Source organism: Dermacentor silvarum, chromosome 3 (genome assembly GCF_013339745.2).
Source record: "Dermacentor silvarum isolate Dsil-2018 chromosome 3, BIME_Dsil_1.4, whole genome shotgun sequence".
NCBI classification, from domain to species: Eukaryota; Metazoa; Arthropoda; class Arachnida; order Ixodida; family Ixodidae; genus Dermacentor; species Dermacentor silvarum.
In genome coordinates, this window is record NC_051156.1 from 219,221,181 (window position 1) to 219,245,272 (window position 24,092).

A 24,092-nucleotide genomic window follows, 5' to 3' on the forward strand; every position below is an offset into this window, starting at 1 on the left:
ACACTTGTGAGTTACCTCCTTTCATTTAATAATTTTATTTTGGATAGTTTGCACATTCTAAGACATCAAATGGCCTTTTTCTTGTGTTGATGGTTTTAACTTTTAACCTACCTTGTTCTTCCTCCTGCACACAAGAATAACCTGACTCCTCTTGAAGAAGAAGGCTTTACGTTGGAGCAGCTTGGTATTGACGATGGCGAGCAAATTCTTATTGAAGGTGAGCTTACATTTTACAAAATTCTTATGCTTTGGCTTAGGAGTGTCCATCGGTCGAGGAGTTGCATCACCTTTAATGGTGACTACTGCCTTATGAAACAGGCCAGCAGTCTTTGAAACCAGGAAAGGCATGGGGGAATTGAAATAGTGTAATTGTCAAGGAACACAAATTTTGTTTTACTTGTTTTACAAAAAAAAGTTAAATAAAAAATGTCACCAATGGTGATTGAATCTATAACATGTTAAGGAACCGTATGTTAGTTAGCAGGCTACTTATTTCTCCAGCCTCTTGGTCAAATGGTTTTATTTACCTTACCTTTTTTTTTATGCATTAGCATTAGGGGTGTCAAAGCAGAAAAAAGTGTATGTGTGTGAAATGTGTGAAGCCAGTCACGTGGTAGAGGTAGAGAGGGGATGGGAGAGCTTACAAGAGCTTACCAATGGGATAGCTTAGAAGAGCGTGGGTGGTCTAGGAGCCAGTTTGAGCTGTGAGGAAAGGAGAGAGAGCAGTGCAGCTGGGAACGGGTGCTCGAGACAGAGAAAGGGCAGCGCCGTCGCCTCAGTATGCTCCGCACCACCATAAGTTGCATTTTGCACCTCAGAGAAGCAGGATGTGTATCGAGTGAGCTAAAATGATCTTCAAAGCTAATAAAATGTTGCAGTTTCACCCGAAAGGCGAAGCATCAATTGCGATAGCAAATTAGTAGAGAGCTATACGGAGTAAGGGTAGTACTTTTATCAGCTGTATAAGCTTGGACATTCAGCAGCACCAGCAACGCGCAGAACTGTTGTCGACGCCGTCGGCGTTTTGCTCGCGTTCGCACCAAACGCGGGCGGCGTTGGTGACTGCTGCCGGTGCCTCTGGGGGTGGCTCAGAGGTTTTCAACGAGATCAGAACAGGACACTCGTCAAGCAGCGTCGGAAGTCTTTACCACCTTCTCGCCTCGAAACGTTTTTATATAAATACGCATTTGATGCCGCAGCTAAACGTCGCCTCCCCTGCATACGGTCCCGTTCCCCCACGGCCTTTCGCGCGACAGACGAAGTTGCATTTGCTCTATATATACTATATGGGGATTGTAAGGAGGAAAGAGATGCTTAATTCTGCAGCCCTTCAGGAAACACGGCGCACAACGTGTGTTCGCTCCCCATGATAGCGCGCGTCCCTCGCGCGCTTTCACTCGCACATACAGCATATGGCATGCGGCGAAGATTTCATCGCCATTGACGTCATACGGAACCTGAGGGTGACGCTGACAGCAGAAATACGCTTTGAGTGTCCATATACAGTCGAATCTCGATAATTCGAACTCGAAGGGGCCCGAAAATTTGTTCGAATTAAAAGAAGGACCTGTTTTTGAAGTATTCGAGCACCATAGCACAATGCACGAACGGTGCGAGTCGTGAAATATCGTGGCATGCAAGCGCTTAGCGAGCGTAGCCCACGCCGACCAACGCTCGGTTCCCTATAACGGCAGAGAACTAAACTTCTGGGAGTGGACGGCGCCGGCGCGCCCACGCGGCGACCGTCGAAGGTGAGGGAGGAGGGCGGCAGGGAAGCGGATTTGGCTTCGGCAACTGCTTTAGTGGCAGTGGCTTCAGTGGCTCTCGCAGTTTCCTCACCTTCGACTGTCTCCGCGCGCGCCCGCCGCCGGTACAGCCGGCCCGGCGCAGATTAGCCCGCTCCCTGAGTTATCGGTAAGCGAGCGTTTGCTGGCGTGGGTGCCGGCGCCGCCGGTCCGGCCAGGCCCGGTGCCAGCTTAGCCCCCTCTCTGAACTTTCGTTTTCTGCCATTATCGGGAAGTGAGCGTTTGGCGGCGTGGGGCAGTTTCATTAGCCGGACTGGACCTCCGCCGCTGCATTAAGGGGTCTCTCCTATGCTTTTGCTCTATGGCGGTGTCGGAGCAATGTTGGTCGGAGGCGCTGCTGCGTTATTTGGCACGCTGCTGAGAGCATTGTCTGTCCGTGGTATGTACGAATTAACCGTAGCAAATGCTCTCACGTTCAAATTACCCAGCGTTTTTGCCCATTGAAATACACATAACTTTGTTGGGACCACGGCGTCAGTTCGAATAAACCGGCAGTTCAAATTAACGAGAATCGACTGTAATTGCTATCGCAATAAAAGTTTGACATAATGCCTAACACATTTCTCTCGCATTTAATGCTAAATAAAAATCCACTGTATTATTTATTTTAATTTTTTTTATATCAGTGAGAAATAAAGACCAGACATGGCCAGAAGAAATGTCCTGCATAATCAACTCCAAGGTGGACCAAAAGAACCAAGGTAAGCAGTTTTTTTAATGCACTGTTTAGGAAGCCAGTGCGGTAAACAAATTTACCATCTTTCCTCTTATACTATGGAATTTTTACAGGTGTCATTTCATCAGATCATTGAAATGCACCTAGTGTAAAATTGGACTGCTTGGATCACTATCGCCATTTAAAAGCTACAATTGGAGTGTACCTGACACATAGAATACATTCGTGTTGTGAGTGAAAGTTTAATTTTGTAAATTGTGGGACAGTTTTGTTTTATCTTGCGCCTTCGCATCTCAAAATGAATTTTGCTTTGCCTGTGTTACTACCGTATTTATTCGAATATAAGGCGAAGTTTTTTCCCAGAATATTTAGCCTCGAAGTCACCCCCCCTCCCTGCCATATACACGAATTGTGCCTTCAGCTATGGCTTCACTGCAGCGTGAATTTCGCCATGTTGTGTGGCTTCACGGCAGTGTGACTTTTGCCTTTTTTTGGCTTTGACTTTTGGCTTTACAGCAGTGCACGGCGCGATGCCATGAAGCCACACTATATGACAATATTTTTTTCTTGGTTCCTCCAACTGGCACCCTCGCCTTATAATTGTGACCACCTTATAATCTAATAAATACGGTAGTTCTTGAACAAGTTAAACTGCTTTTCACTACCTTGGTCTATTAGTTCGAGAACACGGTGGGGGCATATTGCTATGATGTCTGCTGTCTGCAGTTCGGCATTGTGCGTGTCGATGCATTTTCCTGCTCAGTAGCTACTGTCATCAGCAGCAATCTTTATCGTAATTTTGTTACAGGCCCCACAGAGAAAGGTGCCACAGGCTTGAACAACCTTGGCAACACATGCTTCATGAACGCTGCCCTTCAGTGTGTCAGTAACACACGGCCACTCACTCAGTATTTCATCAACGAAAAACACCTTTATGAACTAAACAGGTTAGTGGCTGCGTTATAACTCTACGTTTAGGCTGCAGGGACACATACCTAGGTAAAGTCGATGGCATGCAAGGGTGTTTATTTTAAGAGTCTAAAAAATTATGGGGTTTAACTTGCCAAAACCATGATCTGATTATGAGGCACGCGGTAATGGGGGACTCCAGAAATTTGGACCCCCTGGGGTTCTTTAACGTGCACCTAAATCTAAGTACACAGGTGTTTTCGCATTTCACCCCCATCGAAATGCGGCCGCTGTGGCCGGGATTCGATCCCGCGACCTCGTGCTCAGCAGCCCAACACCATAGCCACTGAGCAACCACGGCGGGTATATTAAGAGTATAACCCCAGTGTCTTCAAACGTTCCATTCGACGTCTATGGGCAGTGCTGCACTTTAACATGGTCGCTGTGCTTAAAGGGACACTAAAGAGAAACCGGAAGTTGAGCTTAGATGGTAGATTATCCTATCACGATCACAGACATACCATTCTTACTGCGAACAGAGGTTTAATAATCGATAAAATAGCAAAAAACTGAAGGATAGGTACTGACGCCCCTTGGAATTTCCCGCACTACACGATCGTGACGTCGGAGATCACAAACGCAGCCCGGCCGTGATTGGTCGAGAGCGATTTATCGCTGTTAGTACGCAAAATGAAATACACCTTAAACGTACATAAACAGCATTTGCCAACTTTTTAAACCGTTTCAAGCAAGGACTTATAAGTTTAGCGCAAAATAAATAAGCAATAAGAAAAAATGGCGTGGCGCTACATGCGGTCGTGATAGTTCCGTGGTTTCGTTTTTGCTCCATGCATCATAGCGCGCGCTTGTTCCGCTCTACAGTGTAGTGTTGCAGTGTTTGGTTGCGTGTTGCGTGGCTCGAAAAACGTTGACTTCGCGGGAAACAGCCAGAAAATGCCTCGTGTGTGTAGTGTTGAGGGCTGTATCAAGGGCGCAAGGCATTTGTTCAGGGGCAGCGGCAGTGTTGACCCGACTGTGTCCTTACATGTGGTGCCGCACGATGAGCCCCGGCGTTCGCAATGGCTCAGTGCTCTGCCGATGATAAAACGGCAAAAGAGCCAGGGAAACCGATGGTATGCTCTCTGCATTTCTCGCCCACGGATTATGTATATAATCCTGCTTTCGGAAAGTATCTTGGCGTGCCCCAGAGGCCAGTCCTTTCTCGAGCAGCTGTTTCATCAATGTTGCTTTCATCAAATCCCCTACTGATGCCCCTGCAGCAGCAAACTGGGGGCTCGGTGAGTGCTGAATGTTATTAAAAAATGACACGAAAAAACCATACCGAGCACGCGCGCAAGTTTCTTCGCTTGTTCTGTCGGTAACATCGTCGCCTGGCGGACCGTCTGCCTCATCTTCCGTCGACGAAAACGAGGCTACGCTTTTCGTCGACGCGGCCGGCTGCTCACCGCCATCGTACGCGGAAACACCTACCGCGCGAGCACGGAGGTTCATGTCGTGCTGCGTTTCACTGAAGTCGCTCAAGTGCAGTCCTGCTTCCCTGGCGAGCTCTTCGTTGCAAGGTTCAGCATCAGCAACGGTATTCATCGCGGCCACAGAACACCTTAGCAAAAGTCACAGCGAACGCAAACGCAGCGGCCATACAGCCTATGATGGAGCGAGCGCCTCGGCCGTTTACGCAAGCGGTGACGTATCATGGCGCCCTCTGATTCGCTGACAAGAATTAAATCCGTGACGACACTGCTTCGGCGCCGAATCTGGGGTGAGAAAAATTGAGGAAGAGATATTTGGTCTTTGTTTACGAATTCCTCCGCTATTAACTCATATTTTTGCACCCAACAAAAACTGCATGCATTTCTGAAGGTCCCTCTTTTAGTCCAGCTGAACTTCCTGTTTCTCTTTAGTGTCCCTTTAAGCTGGGCCCGTTGGCTATTCCCCGAGCTGAAATTTAATGAGCAGGCAGTCTCAGCATCTGCTCAAAGTAATGTAGTGGGATGCATTTCTTTTAGCAAATACCCATTGGGAGTTGCTGAGAAATGTTGAAGCACAGTGATTTTGAAGAGAGACTCTGCATAAGGTCCATTTAGGAATACGAGCAAAATGCTGGTTGCTCAGATGTCGTCTGTTCCAATTACCTTTTCTGATGCTTTTCATTCTTCTACTCTTCGTTTTTTTAATTCTAGAATGAACCCTTTAGGAATGAAAGGCCACATTGCCAAACGATATGGTGACCTTGTCCATGACTTGTGGAGCGGAACGTCGAAAACTGTTGCACCTCTCAAGCTAAGGGTAAGCACAGACATCCCTATGCTTTTGGTAGTGACATGCTGGGAGAAACTCGCTTCTGAGACAATAAAATAATTAGTGCATTATTTGCTATCAATTAGCTCGCTGTTCTATGCAGAAGACAAACATGGAAGGTCTCCATAAATGTTTACTCCTGATAACAAAACAATGTTAGATACAGTAAATGAAGCATACGTTATACCACATATGCCTCTACTCATTAAGTTTTGAATCTCACATAAACATTTAATACAGGTAATACACTTCCAACATTTAAATCACTTGAACATGTGCACCTCTTGTAACATGCAAAATATCAAGCGGGTATTCAATCTCTTGCCGCACATTCTGCAAAGTGTCTGGTGTGATTGTGCCAGTGGCATCTCTGATGTGTTGTTGCAATGTCACAATATCAGGAACTGTTCTTTTGTACACAATATCTTTCACATACCCCCAAAGAAAGAAATCTAAGGAGGTAATGTCAGGTGATCTCAGGGGCCATGGAATTGGGCCGTTTCTTCCAATCCACCTGTTGGGGAAGGCTTCATTTAGAAAATCTCGAACTTCTAGAGCCCAATGGGGCGGAGCGCCATCTTGCTGATGATAGTGTCTTGCATATCCTGTAGCTGGGGAACGGCATAATTCACCAACATGTCTAAGTAAACATATCCACTTACATTGTCCTCGTCCAAATTGTTAATCATGTTTTTTGCTAATTTTTCACGTTTTTGGCAATCATCTGGTTGTAATGCCTGAACAACTTGGACCTTGTACGCATACAATTTAAGACGTTTGCGAACCACTTTATGCACTGTACTCTTTGGCACTTGACGCTCCCGCGAAGCTTGTTTAGTCGATTTCTGTGGGGACCTCATGAGTGCAGTATGAACTGCCTGCACAGTCTCCTCCGAAACAGATGGTCTGCTGCTGCTTGTCCGTTTCTGAACCAACCCCGTTGCTAACAAAGTTTTCATCCATGTTCTGATTAACTTGAGATCAAGTGCTATCTTTCTATAATGGAACCTAAACTTTCGCTGCACAGTAATCGGCCATTTGGTTTCTTCTAGCCGCACAACACATTGAGCTTTCTCCTGGGGGCAAGCCATTTTTACGATATTGCTCACAAAGCACTACTTGTGGCAAAAGTGTTGAATGAGACACAGCTGTACAGAAACTTCATGGGTTCCCTTGTAGATCTGTAATAAAAAAAGAAATGTTACCATCATAAATAAAATTAATATTTAATCTTGAAATCAGGGTAAACATTTATGGACACCCCGTATATCTAAGCATTATAATACAGTTCTCTCAGTTTTATAAGTCACAAACTTGTGTTCAGTGACGGTTCAATATGGTATTGCTTCGTGTGATGACACATTGACTGCATTGTCTTGAAGCATTTCTAAACTAAATGCTACATATTATAAGTGTGTCACTTATAAAATTGATAGCTGGCAGTTAATTAGCATGTCTAATAGAGCAGATAAAGCAAAGCTCACTGTCTCACTAGAAAGGCTGACTTAGTTTTGCGAAGAACTTGTGCTTACTCATTTAATTATGTGTCCTTGTCTCTATTATTGGATTCTAAAATAAGCAGTCAATTAAGAACCCATACCTGCCGTGGTGGCTTAACGGCTATAGCATTCCACTGCTAAGCAAGAGGTTGCGGGGTCAAATCCCAGCCGCAGCAGCCGCATTTTGATGAGGGCAAAATGCAAAAACACTCGTGTGTCATGCATAGTGTTTCGCAATGTCCTCCCAATTAGGTGATCAACAATTTTAAGTCTTCCTCATTGGGTGGGGTAAAGGTCTGCATTAGTTCTGGCATTTTGCTTTCTTTTTAATATAAAGCAGTGTGTTATAACTTTGTGTTTAGCTTGTCTGTGAGAACTTGCCACTGGGTAAGCCTCTGTGATCATTGTTAGTGCTTAGATCATAAAATGTATTCTGCTTCCTTTCCAGTGGACAATTGGGAAATATGCACCTAGGTTCAATGGCTTTCAGCAGCATGACTCTCAGGAACTGCTGGCATTTCTCCTTGATGGTCTACATGAGGATCTGAATAGGTGGGTTCAGCACTTTCGAAGCACAGTAGCAAATGTGCATGACCTCTGCTGTAGCTAGTCTTGGAAAGTTTAAACGGCCTTCTAGTCCAAGAAACAAACACTGAAACACATTGATATTGCTGGCCGTGCTTCCTAGTGCAGTGTTGCAACCTCTTTGTAAGATTTGGGAGCCGTGGTCTCTGGGGTCTGGCGTCACACTGAGGGTCGCGCTCTAGCCTAAGCCACCAGTAACTCTCGAAAAGGGTAGCTGGCTTAAGCTACTGAGGCATCCACAGAGGCTAAGCTGACCCATGTTGTCGTCCAAACTTGCATGTCGAGAGTTGCTTTCATGCTGGTGAGTGCAAGAAGACGGGTTTACAGTCAACAATCGATTTTCCGTACGCCTGATTTTTCACACATGCCCGATAACTCGATGCCTTCGCGGCACCACCACGTACCCCATATAGTCAATGTATAAGAATGCCTGAAATATTGGGCACAAAAAACCTTCGCCGTCCGAATTTCCAGACTTCTTGCCATGACTGCAGGTCCGAAACGGCGTTAATCGAAGCCAACACCGCCGCCATTTTAATTTTCTCGCTGCCTCAAACCGGTGCTCTTGCAAGCAGAGCTGCTGGCAGCCATAGCCACCACTGTAGCAAAGCAAGGCCTAGCTACTTCTACGTTCGCTAACAAGCTCCTTGCAGTTCGGTGCCATGCTTTTCATTAAAACTATGCACCGCAGTTAGCAATGGCGCCTGTATTTGCATTCGAAGGCAGACTTGCACAAATACAAAGGCATACTAGTACTGGACAAAGTAGAGCACAATATAATAACTCCTACCACGCAGCTACATGGTCCTCATAGCATAAGTTACTTGATTCTGGAGGAGCGCGCTAAATCATAATGGGATAGCACACACCACACATAGAGAATGTCTCTTCAAAACCCTCAGTCTTCCTTGGATCGCTCGCTTAGGAAATGGGTCATGTCATCATCGGCCAATGTTCGCAGTATGCCGCTCACAATGTCGCTGGACCACCCTGCCGGATTCCACCTCTGACGTTGCACCTTTGCTCACACATATGACGCAATGGTGAGGTAATCCAGAGACAGCAGTCAATGCCGTTCTCTAGGTTGGACTTTGGCTCCCTTGCAGCAGCTAGCTGAGCCAGGCACTGATGGTCGTTACCCCTTTCACAGAATAGGGCATTTGCAGACACCTCAAACAGATGTTATCCTCACTGGTTGACCTGTCAGCAGTCCCATGACCCTTGCATTTTGTCTTTGGCTAATGCGCCAAACGAAACACTGTATGTAAACAACAAAATTGTCATGCAGATGCATTAGTTGCAACTAATAGTTCACATTGCACACTTTGCCTGTTAAATCTGTGCATTTGTGTTTGCTTTCTTCAAAACAGCATTCTTTTTTTGTCTCTAAGGTAATTCAGGTACATGTGCCTTAATTATTGCAAAGGTTGTCTTTTCTTAACTTGGAATCAAGATACTAACATCGGCATGTACTAAAGCAATTGACATGAAACATTTAGCTTGTATTGGAATGTCCAAAGTAATGTGAATAATATTTTTCATTAGTGAATCATTTTACTGTAGCGTGAGCTACTGCACCGTACAAGGTGTGTAGTGCTTTCGAATGCCAGGCCACTTTCCTTACCTTTCTTCTTTCCCTTGCTTTTTTTTGTGCTGAACAGGGTACAAGAAAAGCCATACGTCGAACTGAAAGACAGTGCAGGGCGACCTGACGATGAGGTTGCTCGCGAGGCGTGGGAAAACCACGCTCTGCGCAACCGATCCGTGGTGGTGGACTTGTTCCATGGCCAGCTGCAGTCTACGGTAACCTGCAAGGTGTGCGGCCACACAAGTGTCCGTTTCGACCCTTTCAACTTCCTCTCACTGCCACTGCCCATGGAGAGCTGTGTACACGTTGAGGTGGTCGTAGTGCGGCTAGATGGCAGCATGCCGATCAGGTATGAGGACCTTTCCTCTTATGCTACCCTTCGCACTTCTTTGCACATTTACCAGCACTGTCTATGATTATTTACACTCACAGCAGTTTTTCTGTGTGCGTTGTGTCTGATATTGCTACAAGTACATCACAGAGGCTGTCAACTAAACATGCAGCAGCACTTCCCCACATGTGTTATTTGACACCCTGGCTTGTTACATTCTACTGATGCTTTTAAGTGCGAAGCACTTTAGGGGCCTGGGCTGTTGCCGTGTAATGCTGTGGTCACGCGCAAAAACAGGGTCAAAACAAGTGCAGAATTGATCAAAACCGGTTGAAGATAAACTAATATGATTCAGAATAATTTAAAAGATAGGAATCATCAAGCATTAAGCGCATTAATTAGCAGAAACTCGTGAAAATCGTTAAAATCTTGTAATGTGATCTCATGTCGTCGTGGTCACGCGCAAGAACAAGTTCTCAAAACAGGGTCAGAACAAGTGCTGAATTGATCAAAACCGGTTCAAAATAAACTAACATGATTCAGAATAATTTAAAAGATAAGAATACTCATTAAATATTTGAATTAATTAGAAGCAATTTTAACGAATTTCAGTTCACTGTCATCAGCAAAGCCTTTGGCTCCATGTGCGTGGCGGTTTCCCACCAGTTGTGCCTTAGCACAAGTGTCAAAACGGTTTATGGGTTGCTAAACACAAGATAAACACAGGATAAAACAAGGTAAACACTAGGAAAACACAAGGGAAACACTGGCGAATCACTGCTTCGCACTTCCCCAGCTTTCACATTGAGTGGAAGTGCATTACCACCGAGTTTACAAAGGCCACTCTCCCGGACCGGTACCCAATTTTTTTAGTCTAGCAATAGCTGTGAAATGCCAGCAGACAGAAATCTGGTTTTTGCTAATAAAGTCGAGCGTTTCATTCACTCAAACCCTTCACCTGACACATTCAGAGCACCAGGTCAGCACGTAACCAGGCTTGCAGTATTCCTTTGCATTTCAGTGCACTTTTAGTTAGGGCTGCCAGCAGGTATTAATTGGGTAATGATTAGAATAAATATGTGTATTTTAATATTGTCCTATTCAATTCGGGTTCTTGCTCATGAGTTCTTTCTTCAGCTCAGTTTACTTCTCACTTTTGCAACTTTATTATGTGCTTGAAGTTGTGCCAAATCCAACATTCGTTATTTTATAACTCCTTCACACGGCAATCTCATGCTAGAGTGGCACCATTATTCAGTTACGAACGTTGTATAATTGGACGCACTTTTCAAGATTGCTGCTTTATGATGCCTTAGAACAGCAATTCTGCTGATAAATTTCATGTGGAAATTATAGTATGGAGCACTTTCCAAACTTTTTCTGACAGTTTTATTACCAAAAAAAAGCATTTATGCAGCTGGTGGCACATCGCCCTCGTTTATAAGCTGAACCAAGCCAGTGCTTGTAGCACCACCAATCATTCCCATGTTCAGCATTGCTAATAAACTTGGATAGACACTAATGGCACATTTCCCTTTGTGTAAATTTACCGAAACTCTATGCTATTTACTAGCCTTGTGCAAACAGTGATTTGGGACAAATATTTCCGAATCGAATATCAAACAGCTGTTGTTGAAAACTCATATGCACAGGAACTACAGTCATATGCATGATATACAATGAAATCTCGTTGATACGATCTTCACGGGAGCCGGAAAATAAAATGTATCATCCAAAAATCGTATTATTCGAAAATAATCGCGTATAAGAAAAACAAATCATATGTAAGAAAAAAAAACGTGTTATCCCAAAAAACGTATTATGCAGAATCGTATCAACGAGATGCCCATGTATCAGTTGTAACGATGAGCTGATGAGTATCAACTTATGCATTAGGGCTATGAGAAAAAAAAAAACATATTTGACAGTATTTTATTCACCGCATATCGAATATAAAGATAAAACTTTTGCCATCTGGACGGCGTTTTCCATGCAGAATAATTGTGACATTTGCGTTGCGAAGTTCTCCTTAAACGAACAATGTCTAGACGGGGCCAAAAGTTTGCCTACGCAAGTTCGTATCTGCCGCCATTACCGTGCAGCCCGTCCCGCCCACGCACCGGTTGCAAAAGCCATGGAGAGCATCGCAAGTTGGCACCAGCCACTTCGCATTTGCGTCGCCCGCAATCGTGCTCTACTAAGCTATGAAACTGCTCCAAGCATGAAGAGAAAGAGAAAAAAAAAAGGAATAAACGAAGCGGCGCCTGCCCTTTCTACACCCTCAGCAAGCACGGAAATGCGCCGCATAAGCAGCCCCGAAGCAGTGGACAACCCAGTTAGTTCTAAGATGGTGCCGACAAAGAGCAAAACTGTGTCGCTTGAGACGAAGCTGCAAATTTTGCTAGACTCAAAAGAAGTACAAGCCTGTGCAGGAGTTCTGCGATCATGACAGCTGCGACCAGGGGCCATGCCGATCAACGGGAAAAGCCTGGCTTTGTGTGCCAGGGCGAACCCCCCCCCATGATAGTGAAACCAACCTGGTGGAAACCGCTGACCTTACCGAGCTTTGGGAGCAGGTCGCTACTGACGATGAAACAGGTGGTGCTACAATGGAGTTGTTTCTGAGTGCAGATAGTGCTGCCTCGTTCTCCGAAGAGATATCTGACGAGGCGATCACTGTGGTGACAGACAATGGCGTTGTGTAATGGAGGCAACAATAGCAGCAGTAGTGACGACAAGATTGACCATGGCCACTCCTCGACACCGACCTTGATCAAGTCGCTCATTGATTTTATGCATGCTAAATTTTTGCCGCTAGTGTTCGCGCAGCAACTAAACACAATGCACACTGTGATAGTGAACCTGAAACTTCTGCGAAAGCAAGTGCATATTTCTGACTTACTTTAGCGTTCCTAACGATTGACACACTGTTTAGAGGTATAAATAAATGTTTTACGTCTATTTTTAGCGCAAGTGGCAAATTTGGTTTTGGGGCTTCGAAGGTATGTTTATGGCAGTCCAGATATAGCGATGATCGGTTATAACGATTGGATTTTGCATCCTTCATGATGTCATTATAAGTGGACTGCACTGTACTACATATTGGAATTAATTATTTGTTCTGTAGAAGAATGGGACCAAAATTTAGTGCAGTAGAACTCCTTAACTAAATGTAAAAGATACAAACAGGTTAATGAATAGCAAACCATGATGCAACTGCCTTTGTGCATGTAAGAAGTTAATGAGAACACATTTTTCCTTTGTAGGTATTGTAGCAATTGCTACATTTGGGTGGATGTCTCATTTTCCCTTTAATTACTTCTCTCCACCTAGCAGGTTTCCGCTGAACTATTACATAAAACACTTGCCTTTGCTTCGAGTTGTTAACAAATTCGACTTCGCCCTGCCATCTGCTAGCCGGCTGGTTAGCTCAGATGGTAGAGCAGCAGCCCCGGAAAGGCAGTGGTCCCGGGTTCGAGTCCCGGACCAGGACGAATTTTTCAACTGCGAGGCTTTTCTTTCGAGGAATCCATATGGGTTTCCTTTTTAGCAATTGCTACATTTGGGTGGATGTCTCATTTTCCCTTTAATTACTTCTCTCCACCTAGCGGATTTCCGCTGAACTATTACATCAAACAGAAGTAAAACAATGCATGAAGTGTAAATGTAGAATGTTGCAATCACTAGAGGAAGCGTAAAGGTAATGCTGTACCAATGCATTTATTCTGATTAGACGTCTCAGTTGCACTTATCAGACATCTCAGTGTTCCTACTGTGACTTGAGATGGCGCGTGCACATGTTTTTAAGGAACGCATATTAGGCCCCATTACACTGCACCTTCCCACTTTTGGTATTCTTCACTGCACGTCAGCTATGCTTCGCCGCATAACACAGCTGTATTGTGGCGAAGCTAATTATAGGGAACCGATCTTTATACTTTGAATTTTCTTTCGGACCGAATATCGAATAGCACAATGTACGGAACTACTATTCGAAATTAATATTCGAAGCTACCGTTCATGCTATACGACACTACCACTGTCTTGTAGTAAACGTTGCTATGATGTCAAGAGGCTGAAGCGGGTGAAGGGCTATGGGATAAGACTTCATGTGTTGGTTCTGAACATCGCGTGCAGGTATGGTCTGCAGCTGAACCCGGATGAACGGTACCTTTCGGTGAAGCAGCAGTTGGCTCCCCTTTGTGGGCTGGCCCCACAACAGCTGCTGCTGGCAGAGGTGTGGGGAGCCGTGGTGCGTGCCCTGCTGCCGGATGAGCGTCGAGTGCAGGCCATGGCAGGTGGAGTGGGACTGTACGCTTACCAGGTGGCACCACCTCTGGAGAGCTCGGGCTTCAGTGATGATGGCAGCACATCCACTGTTGCACCTCACGTTCGTGAACCCCAGACACTCACCCAGATCCAAAGGATGGTGGTTACCTGTGAGTGGGATCTCGGCTTTTCCATTTGCGATGGTAATAGAAATAAAGACCATCAAGCTAAAATCACACCAACAGCCACTGTTAAGGCAGAGAGTCGGACTAGATGGAATTTAGACAAAGACCTGTTCCATCGCGTAAGAAAAAGTGCTCTACCTTTTCTGTCATCCTTCTGTCTTAGCACCTCTTTTCATTTTTCTTACACGTTACAACATGTTTTTGTTCAACGGCCACTCTACAGTCATTTCAAATTTTACAGTCATTTCAAATTTCACCTGAAACTGACGTTCCTTGGATCAATGAGCTATTGTAAATTGCGACTAATGTTGCACCAAACAGCTGCCATAGCTCTTGAAGTTGGTGAGCAACGGACTGGTGTTGTGTTCATATGGTATAAAATGGACATACTGACCCAGAATGAGGCTGCACTGAAGCTACATCAGGAATGCATTTTGTTTAGTCAATGTAGTGCTACTAGAAAATGGTGTTGCGTTCTCATTCCTAGTGTTTAAAGGGACGCTATAGCAAAACAATAAATCAACTTAGACTGATAAAGTATTCTTAAAACTCTGCTGTCGTTAATTACACTGCAATAGGTCAATTATTGCAAGAGAAAATGAAGCTCAAAGTTATTTTTTTTTTAATTTGACACGGAAACCCATACGTTGGCACTTTAATGTGACGTCACAACTTCTTAAGTAATTTTTCGTATTTTGGCCGCGTTGGCTCAGTAAAAGTTCGCGAAACTTGCCATATTCAGTCTTGGGCTCCGTTAGAACACAATGTAGGCAATCTTTACCACTAAAGAATTAACTGAGATCTAGAAGACGCTGTCAAAATCCATGACATCACAGTGAGCTGGTGCGGGAACTTCAAGGTGGCGTTGCCATTCGCCTCTGTGTTTTTTGTTTCTTTCTGGCTTACCAAGCAGCTTCTTGCGGTAAGAGTGGTATTTTCGGTATTGTGGGAGGGTAATCTACTGATAAAGAAGAAATTATTTTTCCCTTTAGTGTCCCTTAAAAGAAGCACAGGTGAGGAGTTGTGGAGATGCGCAACTCTCGTGCCTCCCCTGATGTTGTTTTCCCCGCATGGCTCCCGTTTCCTGTAATCCGGCTTCGCCCCGTGGCTTTACGGCCGCGGCGATCGGGGTTATTGCGGCGCATTACGAGAGATGGTGCTAGTGTTGTGCGGCTAGCTCCACCTAACGCCGGGGTTACTTGGGCGTTAAAGGGAGAAGGCGCATCGCATCCTCTTTGGCGTGGGGTTGGCGACCAGGCGCGGACATGTCACGCGTGCGCCAGCCCACCTCGCGGGACCGCCTCGAAGGCTTAAGAGTTCGACAGCGGAATAGATTAACATGGATCGTTCGAACACGCCACTGTTCGCGTGACCGTACACGTGAATGACTAGGTGTTGGTGTCTAGCATGCGGGCAAACATAATCACTCGCTATCCGGTCGCGGTGATTCGGACCTCCTCGATTTGTCGCATGCCCATCGGCGTAGTAATTAGGCTAGCAGGCATTAGTGTATGAAAGGTTGTAAGCTTCGGGGGTCGTGGTCTCGGAGTCTGGCATCAACTGTGGGTCGCTCTCTAGCCTATGTTGCCAGTGCATCTCGTAACGAGTAGCTGGCCTACGCTACCAGTGCGTCACACGGAAGCTTAGCGGGTCCACGCTGTCGTCTGAGCAGACTTGATGAGAGTTGCTTTGTTCTTCAAGAGTACGAGCCTCTAGAGGTAGGTAAACAGTACCAGAGGTATATTTACATAAGCGAGGCAAACTTATTTACAAAACAAGGAAATGCATGTGCTGGCCGGAGCACGAAGCGCTGTACGTTGTAGCATGTCAGCGCTACTACATCTGAGCAGACTGTTCTAGGCGAGCACTTCAGATGAGCCGCAAAAGTCTGCTTAAATGCGCTCTGTCCTCCCTAGATCCCTAGGCCAGGGAAACCTGCGGGCACACCTTCCTCCAACCGGAGCGTCCAAAGTCGCCGAAGGCTCCGCCTTGAGGATGATGGTGCGCATAAACACTCTGGCGCCTTTATTCCCTGAACACATTTCGAAAGGTAGCCTTTGGCACACAGGGCTTACTGTCACAGAGAACAGAGGGGATGCTCATAGACGGGAGGTGTCATGCTTGACCCTATCTGCATAGTCTTGACTCCTGAGATGGCCCAGCAATTAACTGCTTCGTTTGTCGAACAGCCATGGTGGCTAGCAGCACCCATAACGAAACGGCGTAGAACGCACTTTCTTAAGAGTTTCTCGGTTCCATCGTCAAGGTCGGCGATGAAGTGGCATCCAGCAACCACATATTTGTCGAAACGTATCTCACCATGGTGTCGCCACTGGTCTTTTCCCGGGGGACGTATTTTGAACTCCAGGAGACGATTCGTCGCAGGAAAGCAGAGGACGGTTGAAGGTCGCTCCCCTGCTAGCCGTTCGTAACAAGGTGCATTAAATGCCCATTTGATTGTTTGCACTACTGTGTTGTCGTTCCTTTGACCCAAGAGCACGTCTGGAGACCCCACAGAGTGCAACCCTAACTGAAATGCAAAAGAGAGTAGGGAGTAGCAGGAATCTTCAGCCTAGCTTTGCCTAGTGTTGAGGCTCTAGGGTGTCCAAATAACATAGCACTTGACTATTTTTTCTTTTTACTCCAATCACCTGGTGCTCCTTTCTGGTGGTCATTCCCGCCGCCAATAATGTTCATTGCTTATGCTAATGGTGTGGGGTTTCACTTTAACGGGCCCTAGCAATACATTTTATAAAAGTCAAATAACGCATTTGAAGTTAGAATACACTATTTTAAAAAATACTTTGCAGCAATGCGTACTTCAGTGCGTTCAGCAAAAGCGGAGTTATTGGCAATCAAAGATCGCCTTTGATCCTCTTTGCGGTGCTTCCATTCCTTCAATTCCTTGCATTGCGAATGCTATGGGGTGGTGCGGGGTAGTGCTCACAATGCTCCGACTGCTGAACATCACCATGGCCCCCAGTTCAAATGTGATTTTGAATGTTCATGTAGACGCCACTACTTCCGATTTTAGCACTTACAATGTGCCAAACTCGGACGCTATCCTTTAACTTAAAGTTGAGTTCTCGGTGTCTCATCCTTTGCTGTGCTGCAGTATACTAGATAGCTATGCCTGACGGTGTTTTCTCGCACAGAGTGGCATGAGTAGCACATTTCCTTTCACACTTATCTCTTTGGTAATCGCACAATTTTAGAGGGTTGAGCCAAACGTAGTCTTTATGTTCGCTCATGCGCCGGCAGTGCACACATCGGCTAAACGATGGATGTTGCACTCCGGACTTGCGTTGAAAGGATTCCTAACACGACAAGCTTCAGTTGACATGCTTTGAAGGTGTGCAACTCGGGAAGCAGACGACCTGTTCTAGCCAGATGTTGGCGCTCAGGCCAACTCACACACGCACCTGGAACCATGTCACTCAGAGACGAATTGGAACACCCGGTTTTCCTCGGCAAGCCGCAACGAGCTACAGCAAGCAGGCTCGTCGCAGCACCCCGTGGTGGCCACGTTATCTACGCTGCGCCCCTACATGCCACTGTAGTGGCTAACTGTAGTTTATATAGCCAGTATAGCGCAACGTTTGCTATGTGCACAACAGGGCTAGAGTGTGTGCTCGTGTTCATGTGCTCCAGTCTGGCCGTGCTACGTTGTGCAGACAGTCTTTGTCCTATACCAGCTTGATCGATGAGTAGCAGCCACATTCAAATTGTGCATTTTGAAACGCTCTCAGTAGCTGTACACGAAGCGATGTCTACCAAGGCATCTAGCCAGGAGAGGCCAGGAGTGAGCACACGCTGGCAACCGTACATGTGGTCTAAGTGTTGCGTGGTTCAAGGCTAGTTGAGTGTTCAAAACCAATTGAAATTAGCAAGACCCAAAAAAGCAATGTGGTCAAAGTTTCATTCCTACATGAGTGAGCACGGCCGAGCGAAAACAGACGGTAGTCGGTTTCTTCTGGAATTACATGATTTTTATTGAAGTTTGAAACGCAGATTATTGCTTACGTCAGCCTGTTTAGTAAGCTGCATCAATAAATATACACAGTAACAGTAGCAACAAGCGCACTGATCCAAACACCCTTGATAGATGTCAGCTGTCACTCAATAGCAGCCATCTATGGAAATCTTGCATATAACGACATATGCAAGGCGCCGGCAGTTTCAAAATGGATGAGGAGCAGCCCTCTGTTTGAAAGAGGGTGTTTAAGAAAACGGTAACCTTGCACTGCACATGCTAGCTCCACTCACCACACTCAACTGCATAACTTAGCTGAGATGTTCACAGCAGCATATACTAGCCATGGAATGGTTTTCTTGCCAAGCACGAGGGGGGGGGTTCAGGCCCCCTTTAATCATAGTACACATCTGCATGCATCATTAATAGGAGTAAGGCCATACCCTTTTTGACAACTGATGACCTTTAATGGCCAGCGTAATGGCAAAACACTGTAAAATTGGCACTTGTATTACCACGAAAACAAGCTTATTTTCTCATCTGTGAAGTGAATAACAAAGGGGGCAGCATTTGTGCACAAAAAGAAAAAAAATTGTCACAACTAACAGTGGGAAATTCAAGAAAAGTTGCTGAATGGTTTTAAGTCAGTTTCATGAGCAGGGGACGTATTCTGGTTCAGTCACATTTGGGGATATTACTGTCGCATTTAGTGAAGAGTGATTGGATAAGTAGGCTGCCAAAATGTCTGCCACACAAGTGAGGTCTCGCACTGGGGGCTTTGTCACACAAAAGTGAAAGTATCTCCAAAAATGATAATCAAGATTACTGTCCCAGCACTGTGTTCTGTGCACTGTGTTCGACTTATCTTGATGTTTAGGCATTTTTTGGCTGAAAATGGTAACATAAGTTACATAAGCTACCCCTTTACCTTAATGTAGTGGTGCAACATCTTTGCTTTCAACAATGGTCTCAATCAGGTTCATGCGATGCTGCAATGTCACCATCACAAAATACAGTCGAATCTCGTTAATTCGAACACTCTTAATTTGAACTTCCGGTTTATTCAAACTGACCCTGTGGTCCCGTCATAGTTTTGTGTATTCCAATGGGCAAAAACGCCCGGTAATTCGAACGCGCAAGCATTTGCCAGTGGTTAATTCAAACATGCCGCACTCTGACAATGCTCTCGGCAGCACGCCAAATCACGCGGTGGCGCCTCGAACTAGCATTGCTCTGACCCCTTAACGCCGAGCGAGAATTAAAAAAAAAAATGCGGCGGGAATTTCACCCTCTCTCTGGCAAGGTCACCGTTCCTGTGTTGCGCTGGAACATGAGTGTACATGCCTACATCTCAGCCACGCGTAGAAAATGGCAGTGAACCCTTCTCTCTGCTTCATCTATTTTCTGGTCACGTGTTGACCTTGAACCAGCAGCGGAGGCCCAGTCCGGCAAACTGCCCACGCCAGCAAACGCTCTCGTCCCGATAACGGCAGAAAACGAAACTTCAAGGAGCGGCTAAGCTGGTGCTGGAGACAGTCGAAGGTGAGGGAGTTACCAGGGAGGGTGAGGGGAGCCACTGAAGCGGCAGAGTTGCTGAGGCCAAATTCCTTCCGCCCTCCTCGCACATCCTTCGACGGTCTCCGCGCACGCCTGCCCAGCACCAGCTTAGCCCGCTCCCTGAAGTTTTGTTTTCTGCCATTATTGGGAAGCGAGCGTAGTCAGGTGTTAGGCAGTTTCGTGGTCCTCGCTTGCTGCGTGCTTGCGCGTCGCAATATTCACGACTCACACCGTTCATGGATCGTGCTATGGTGCACGAATACTTCAAGAATAAGTCCTTTTAATTCGAATTATCAAGATTCGACTGTACTATCCTGTGGCAATGCACAAGAGGGGCTGAGAAGAATTGTAGAATGGAAGGCTGCAGGAAATTTCGACTTGTTCTCCTGAAGAAACTTCTGGTTTAATTGTGTGGCATTGTTCTACAAATTCATTTCAAACACCAGACTCTGCATGCTGTGGACAAAATTTTGTATCCATAACAAGAGTGCTTGAAGATTACATGTGCCTTCTTGATAATTTTTTCATAAGCAGAATTGTGTGGAAGCTTAAGAATGGCATCAGTTACACTGAAGTTGTGGGGTCTTAGGGTCTCGCAGAAGTACCGACCACCGTGGGTTCGAGCTTAGTGAGCCACAGGGCTGCATTAGCCATCGCCTCCAGCACCTCTGCGTGCGAGCTCAGGCCGCAAGGGGCTACCGAGCGACGCACGCAAGGATACAATATTGCCCTTAGATAACGGAACTCGTTTATTGTCTCCGGTGACACCAGCACTGCACAAACGCCCTGGCGGTGGGGAACCAAAGGTGTCCCATCCCGCACCAAGGGTGAAAATACAGACACGGGCGCCTATAGCACGTCGCTGCAAGAGCACAGGCTCAAGCTGGGACACGCCGCTGGGAAAAGTCCCGGCGGCTATGCTACTTGCTCTGGGGATAACCAGTGGGCCAACTCGCGAGAGCTCGGGCAATCTCCTTCGGCTTGGGCCTTCGGCAAGTGCAGCTCGGCATGGTATGACCTTGCGCGAGCATTTGGCACCGCTCTTCGGCTTAGCATCAGTAAAGGATCAGCATAAGCTCAACGCACAGGCAAAGGCTCCGTGCTGCGAGCTCAATTCCTAGTTGCAAAGACGAGAAGAAAGCATGTACGTACCTTGCGCTGGTCCCGGAGATAAGCGAGCCATATGCTCAGCAGTCAGCAGCCGAACACATCCGCTTCATCACGTCAGCGCTACTACTGAAACCAGTTGCGAGCAAACAGGAGCGGCTTGGAGACGGCAGAGCAGGTGAAGCCCGCGCAATGGTGCCGGCGCATACCTCCATCTCCACAAAGTGCAGATGGTCTTCACAGTAAATCTTTTTTAGTTTTAACACAACATTGCACTGCCAGACACAAGTGTAGCACATCACACAGCAGGACACAGCTTTCAGTGGAGCGTGACTTGTAAACTTTGGAGCTGCTTAGCGTGACTCATTTGCTTGCATGTTGATGGCAGGAAGTCAGCTTCACTGTATTTACATGAATGAGTCTGGCAGGGCTACTAAGGACGGGATCTGAGGTGTTTGCAAGTATGATACAGCCGTCGAACTGAAATTTTGGGGAAAAGTTGTTGATGGTACAGTAAAGCCTCATTATTTCAACCCTCATTAATTCAGAAAATTGGATAATTTGGACTTGCCTTCCGATCCCGGCAAGTGCATGGATTATTTAATGGCATCAATCTTTTTAATTTGCATGTATTTGGCATCACACTGGTTAATAGGGATGACCCTCAAAATGCTCTGAGCGTGGAGTGCTGCATTAGAGCAATAGCGGCGCCAACGTTTTACGGAAACTAAGCAGTGGGGTCCACATTGCCATATTCATTCATTGAATGAATGTGAAGCTGTGGTTGTCACTGCCATCCCACCATTGTGACAAAAAAAAAACAAGAAAAAAAAATATTCGGTCATTGAACACAAGGGTTGGCAAACCTTTGTTTCCCTATGTAGTTCCCATATTGCTTTCTGTGTGTTGGTGGCGATGCTTGCCACTTCCAGCTCTAGTAGCTGACAGTATGTTATTTTCCCCAGCTCACTGAGGGCCTTCTGCATGCTGTACTGCAGGTGCCAATGGGCCGCACAGCAGCAAGCCTGTGGTGAACGGCACTGTCCCGTCAGGAGATGGCCTGGGGCTGTGTGGGTCGCCCATGGACATAGGCAATGCATTGGCGGGTGCCGGGGAGGCCCCCTCTGCCTCTTGCCAGGTGACCACCATGGGGTTGTTTTGCTGCAGCAGACTGGGTGGCAGCCGGTGTGGGCCCCGGGCCGTAAGCAGGGTCGTAAGTGCCGACACCACAACAAGGCCGGACTCTCTCTTGTGTGTGCGTGCGCCTCTGCGCTCAGCCTTGTCCTTGAGCACACCTTCCTTGCATACATGCCTTCAGGTTGTGCGTGTGTAGTACCAGCGCCTCCACTTTCACCTTTTTGTGGTCATCAGTTTTTCGGCATTGTCACCCGCTGCCCCCCACTTGCTGCTGTTGCTGCTGCTCGTCTCTTTTTTGTTTATTTTCTTCCTTGCCTTTTGTGCCGCCGCTGCTGTTGTTGCTGCCTGTTCTTTGACACTGTGGCATCTCCAAGCCATACTCAGTCCAGTTATGCAAGTTCTGAAAGTTATACATTGGTTGTTAGCAATCTTCCTGAGGAACCCATGAAATTTCTTGTGTAGGCTTTCAGCCTTCTGATCTATTGTGATTTTGCCGGGAGTTCGAAAAAGAAAAGTTTTAATTGTACATCATGGATTTGAATTTTTTGACTGAGAAAAATTGCCTTTTGAGTGAGAGCTTGCATTGACATACAACAGGATGCATTGACATACTACCACAACCTGTAGCAACTAGGAGCACATATGCCTGCTGCCATGGACACAGTGTATGAGAGCACAGCTAAACTCACACTTGTCAATTAGACAACTAGATAGCATATTTGCACAATTCAAGCTTGCGCATTTTTTCAAACAATAGTATATGCATTATTCATGCAAACATACTATGAAGAAACAGTGTTAACAGCATCACAGACTGGGCTGGTATAGCGTATAACTATTACAATCTGTTTTTATTCCAAATCGGCCATTAGCCCTCCGTTATAGGTCAAATTGGCTCTAGCTCTGCCCATATGGGCAGCCGCCACGCCCATAGAGTTTCCCACTATATCCTAGATGGAAAACCGGCACTGCTGCGCTGAGGTATCCATGCCGGTATATTGTGACTTCAGATTGGCAACGTTCTCGGAGAGCCAGAAAGCCTTGAAGACATGCCTCACTAGCACCGTTCCGTCTGTCACAATGACTCATTTCCTGCTAAAACAGCACGTAAAAAACTGCTTTATATTACAGAAAAACATGTTTTGTTTAATTTTAAGGACTTACTATTGGATGTACAATTATATGAAACGTAAAAAGTATCAGTTGGCTGCTAAAGTTGGAGGGCAGATAAGATTTTTGCTCGCTTCGGAACAACTTGTCGTCTGTTCTTGCCTTTCTTAGCTTGATTCTGCATTGTAGGTGAGTAAACTTTCTTGAGAGATGTAATATGCATGAATGAAAGCGTTTTATGTAGATTTTATTTTAAGAACGGGTTATTTTTGTAGCCATATCCACGTTTTAGACGAAGCTTCATACAATGCCAGCCAACACAAGCCTCACAGACACATATGCCGTCATTCTCATGACGACACATCGCCCTTTAAGAAACTCGCATAGACGGTGGCGCCAGATTACCCTCTAGGTGTTATAGTGAGAAACTCTATGGCCATGCCCATATGGACAGAGCTGGAGCTGATTGCGCTTTATTGCACTTAATTTTTCTGACCATGAAAGTCTAGAGAACGTATCAATTGGCAGTGCATTAGAATTGTGCAAATATACACCATATTTCTGCACCACAAGCACTGAAGGTGCACAAACGCATCAATTACTTGCAACACTGAATAAGACACTAAATATTTATCATCTAAAGCCAAATAAATTTTTGCTGATGCTGTTCCATGTGTGTTGCATTCTCTTATTGCTCGTCACATCACTGCCCAGTTCGAAATAAGATGTTTTGATGACATCTGCATTGTAAACTACCACAACATGCACTCCTGCAGAGTTTAAGTGCCGTCATGCTTTGCTAATAACTATTACAGTGGAATCTCGATGATACGAATCTCACGGGGTCACGAAAAATATTCGTATTAGCCGAAATTCGTATCATCGAAACACAATTAAAACTAGCTAACTTAAGGGGGGACGCAGGGATCAGATCGCGAAAATTGCGAGAAAAATAGATTTTTGAAAACCACGCGTTTGGGTATCTGCAACGCCTAATCTACGCTGCATCAAAATGGTTTGGCTGAAAACGCACTAAAAGTGC

At 45.9% G+C, this 24,092-nt stretch overlaps 1 protein-coding gene across 8 annotated transcripts in view; it reads left to right on the forward strand.

Annotated features, from left to right (window-relative positions):
• LOC119446683 (ubiquitin carboxyl-terminal hydrolase 32-like) overlaps positions 1 to 24,092 on the forward strand; it is a 95,077-nt gene that overhangs the window by 41,777 nt on the left and 29,208 nt on the right. For 7 of the 8 annotated variants that reach the window (XM_049664332.1, XM_037711179.2, XM_037711183.2 and 4 more), the window contains 8 exons: positions 136 to 217; positions 2,432 to 2,506; positions 3,290 to 3,428; positions 5,592 to 5,697; positions 7,657 to 7,760; positions 9,455 to 9,730; positions 13,850 to 14,151; positions 21,802 to 22,016. In XM_049664332.1, the coding sequence (XP_049520289.1) occupies positions 136 to 217; positions 2,432 to 2,506; positions 3,290 to 3,428; positions 5,592 to 5,697; positions 7,657 to 7,760; positions 9,455 to 9,730; positions 13,850 to 14,151; positions 21,802 to 22,016 (1,299 nt within the window). The remainder of the gene's footprint in view (positions 1 to 135; positions 218 to 2,431; positions 2,507 to 3,289; positions 3,429 to 5,591; positions 5,698 to 7,656; positions 7,761 to 9,454; positions 9,731 to 13,849; positions 14,152 to 21,801; positions 22,017 to 24,092) is intronic. The other variant, XM_037711181.2, reaches the window with a different exon arrangement.